General features: G+C 65.5%; 1 protein-coding gene across 1 annotated transcript in view; it reads left to right on the forward strand.

Annotated features, from left to right (window-relative positions):
• Positions 1-259: 259 nt before the first annotated feature.
• Positions 260-2863, forward strand: part of MNEG_2920 (hypothetical protein) — a gene marked incomplete at both ends in the record, with an annotated part of 5165 nt that continues 2561 nt past the window's right edge. Inside the window, 6 exons of the mRNA XM_014048598.1 lie at positions 260-445; positions 755-901; positions 1222-1357; positions 1589-1660; positions 1884-2143; positions 2381-2585. Of these exons, the coding sequence (XP_013904052.1) occupies positions 260-445; positions 755-901; positions 1222-1357; positions 1589-1660; positions 1884-2143; positions 2381-2585 (1006 nt within the window). The remainder of the gene's footprint in view (positions 446-754; positions 902-1221; positions 1358-1588; positions 1661-1883; positions 2144-2380; positions 2586-2863) is intronic.

Below are 2863 nucleotides of genomic sequence, written 5' to 3' on the forward strand. Positions count from 1 at the left end.
GCATGAGAGACCGGCAGGCGAAGCTTTGCACAGCAGCACGCGCAGCCAGGAGCCAGGAGCCAGGAGTGCTGAGCGCAGCAGCAGGCCGGCAAGCCGCCACAGCCGCCTGGGGAGGCAGGGCAGCAGGTGCAGGCTCTGGAGTTGAAGGTGACGCGGACCTCTTGACCGCCCCGCGCTGTCACGCCCCTTCCACCCCGCCCCGCAGTACCTCCCCGCGGTCACCAAGCCCGGCCGCTCCCCCGAGGCCGACCTCTGCCGCATGCCACCCATCACCTGCAACCGCGCGGGACGGCTGCTGCAGCTGGCGCTGCCGGGCGCCGGCCTGAACTGCGGCGACAAGGGGCTCCCGGCCAGCTTTGCAAAGCTGACGGAGCTGCAGATTCTGGACGTGGCCTATAATGAGATCGGGGGCACGACAGCTGCCATGGGCACCATCATTGGGCAGGTGAGGGGCGGTCAGCATGGTCTGGTACTGCCTGATGCTTACAACTCTGTCTGATTCACCGCACTCCAGGGACTTGTGGTGGTGCAGGGCTGGGCGGCACAAGGCGCGCGTTCTTGTGGTGATCGGTCACACTAGAGCAGCTCACCAAGCGGCGCGGATCAACACTTGCGCGCGGCAGCTGCATCCTCCTGGTTGTGCTCGTTCCCCCCACCTGCACCGAATGCCCCTTCTTGGGTCCCTCAGTCCCACCTCCATCTCGTCGCACTTCGACTGTTGACGTTTCACCACCGCCCGTGTCCCCCCCCCCAGCTCCCCAAGCTCAAGCGCGCGTACCTGCGTCACGCCAACCTCACGGGGCCCCTCAACTGCGCCCTGGTGGAGAACCCTGCGCTGCAGACGCTGTCGGTCACGGGCAACATAGGCATAGCGGGGCCCATCCCCGCGTGCCTGCTCGGGGTGGGTGGCGGGATGGCGCACGCCGGGGCCGGGGTATCAGCGTCGACGGGCTGCAGCAGCTTGGGGGTGCCTGATTTTGGGATCCAACAGATAGGCCGGAGACGCCCCCTCTGTCGGGTCGTGACACCGCGTTGCTGCGGCGTGCACCTGTAGAAGCAGCTTGATATGCCATATGGCCTGGCGGATGGCCATTTGCAAGCAGCAGGCATGCCGACAGAGGCCGCCCTATCGTGAAACCTGCCCCCTTACAGGAATTCAACCGACTTTGTATCAATAATCAACAACCAACTCCCCCCCCCAACCCGCCGTGTGTGGCCCAGGACGCCACCCTGGAGGAGCTGTACCTCTCAGAGACAGGCCTCACGGGGCCCCTGCCCAACAGCGTGCTGAAGGGCTCCCCGCTGCGCGTCATCTTCGCGGTCGGGTCCGGAACAGAACAGGGCACCGTGCTCGACGGTGAGCCCTTGCACTAAGCACCCACCGCCGTTGATGCCCCTCTCTCGCAATTCCTTCCTGGTCGACCGCTTGCGCCAGAGTATCCTAACGCAGCGGCTCATGGCGTTTGATGCTGAATCCCAGCTTCCTTCGTGCCTGCCTGCCTGCCTGCCTTACACGAAAAAAAATTGATTTTGCCCCTGCAATCACCGCCCCCGCCCTCGCCCTCCTCCTGCTCCTCTCCCCCCAAAGGTTCCATCCCCCCCAGCCTGTCCAACGCCGAGAATCTGGTGTTCCTGGACCTGGCCAAGAACAAGTTCTCAGGTCAGCCACCGCAGGAGCGGCCGATCAGATGTCATACGCGCTTCCGGGCAGCCGAGTCGCACAATGGCCGCGTTAGTGCGCCGCCCCACCAACAACGCCGCCTGTGGACCTCTCCACGTGGCGCCCACCGCCTCACCACCCAGTTTGCTGTCCACCTGCCTCCCCATCTCAAAAACATTGACGCTGGAATTCTGCACCCGACCTCCCCTCTTGCCCCCCTCAGGCTCTGTGCCCCTCCTGCCCGACTCCCTGAGGTTCCTGGACATCAGCCGCAACGCCCTCAGCGCGCTGCCCCCGGCGCTGCCCGCGGCTCTCAGGATCTTTGACGCCTCCTCCAACGCCCTGCTGGGGGGCATCCCGGGGATCGGGCAGTCGCTGGTGCGCCTGGTGCTGGACAACAACAGGCTCAGCGGGCCCATGCCGCCCTTTGTGGCGACGGCTGCGGCGGCGGGGGGCCGCCACAGGCGGCTGCTGCAGGACGAGGTGCGGTCCGCCTCGGAGGGCTGATTCTTTTTGCGCCGCACGCGCATGCTGGGTGTGCAGAGTGCGGGCTGCTGGTGCGAAACCCAAGTGTCTACAACAGGTCCCTGGTCTAGCAAGGCAGCTGCGAAGGGGTGTCTCGCGACACCTGCGCAGCTGCACATCACGCACAACAGCCTGCCTTCTCGTTCCCCCGTCTTCACCACACGCCTCCTCCCCTCTCCCGCCTCTCCACCGTAGCTGAGCCCCTCGGACCCCCCGCGGCTGCGGCTGGCCTCCTTCAGCAACAACCGCCTCACGGGCTCTGTCCCCGCGGAGTGGGCCACCGTCCCCAAGAACCTGCAGTACCTGATGGCGGCCAGCAACGGCCTGAGCGGGACCCTGCCCAAGACCTGGGAGCTGCAGGACCTCTCATGGCTGGACGCCAGCTCCAACCAGATATCAGGTGGGGCGACGCACATCTTGCCCTGCATGCGCGTGTGTGTGTGTGTGTGTGTGTGTGTGTGTGTGTGTGTGTGTGTGTACGTGTGTGTGGGCTGGAGGTGATCAGGTTGTGTGGGCGGGCTGGAGGACAAGCTCGCCTATGCCATCCAGCTGGACTGTTTTGTGGTGCTTCGAGGGCTTTTGCGTCCCGCACCAGCACAGCGTTGAGGCGGGGCGCCGTTTTGTCCTTCATGCGCACCTCCGTATCCATCCCTGCCCCCCCCCCCACACTCCTCTCCC

This window comes from Monoraphidium neglectum (genome assembly GCF_000611645.1).
Source record: "Monoraphidium neglectum strain SAG 48.87 unplaced genomic scaffold scaffold00348, whole genome shotgun sequence".
NCBI classification, from domain to species: domain Eukaryota; kingdom Viridiplantae; phylum Chlorophyta; class Chlorophyceae; order Sphaeropleales; family Selenastraceae; genus Monoraphidium; species Monoraphidium neglectum.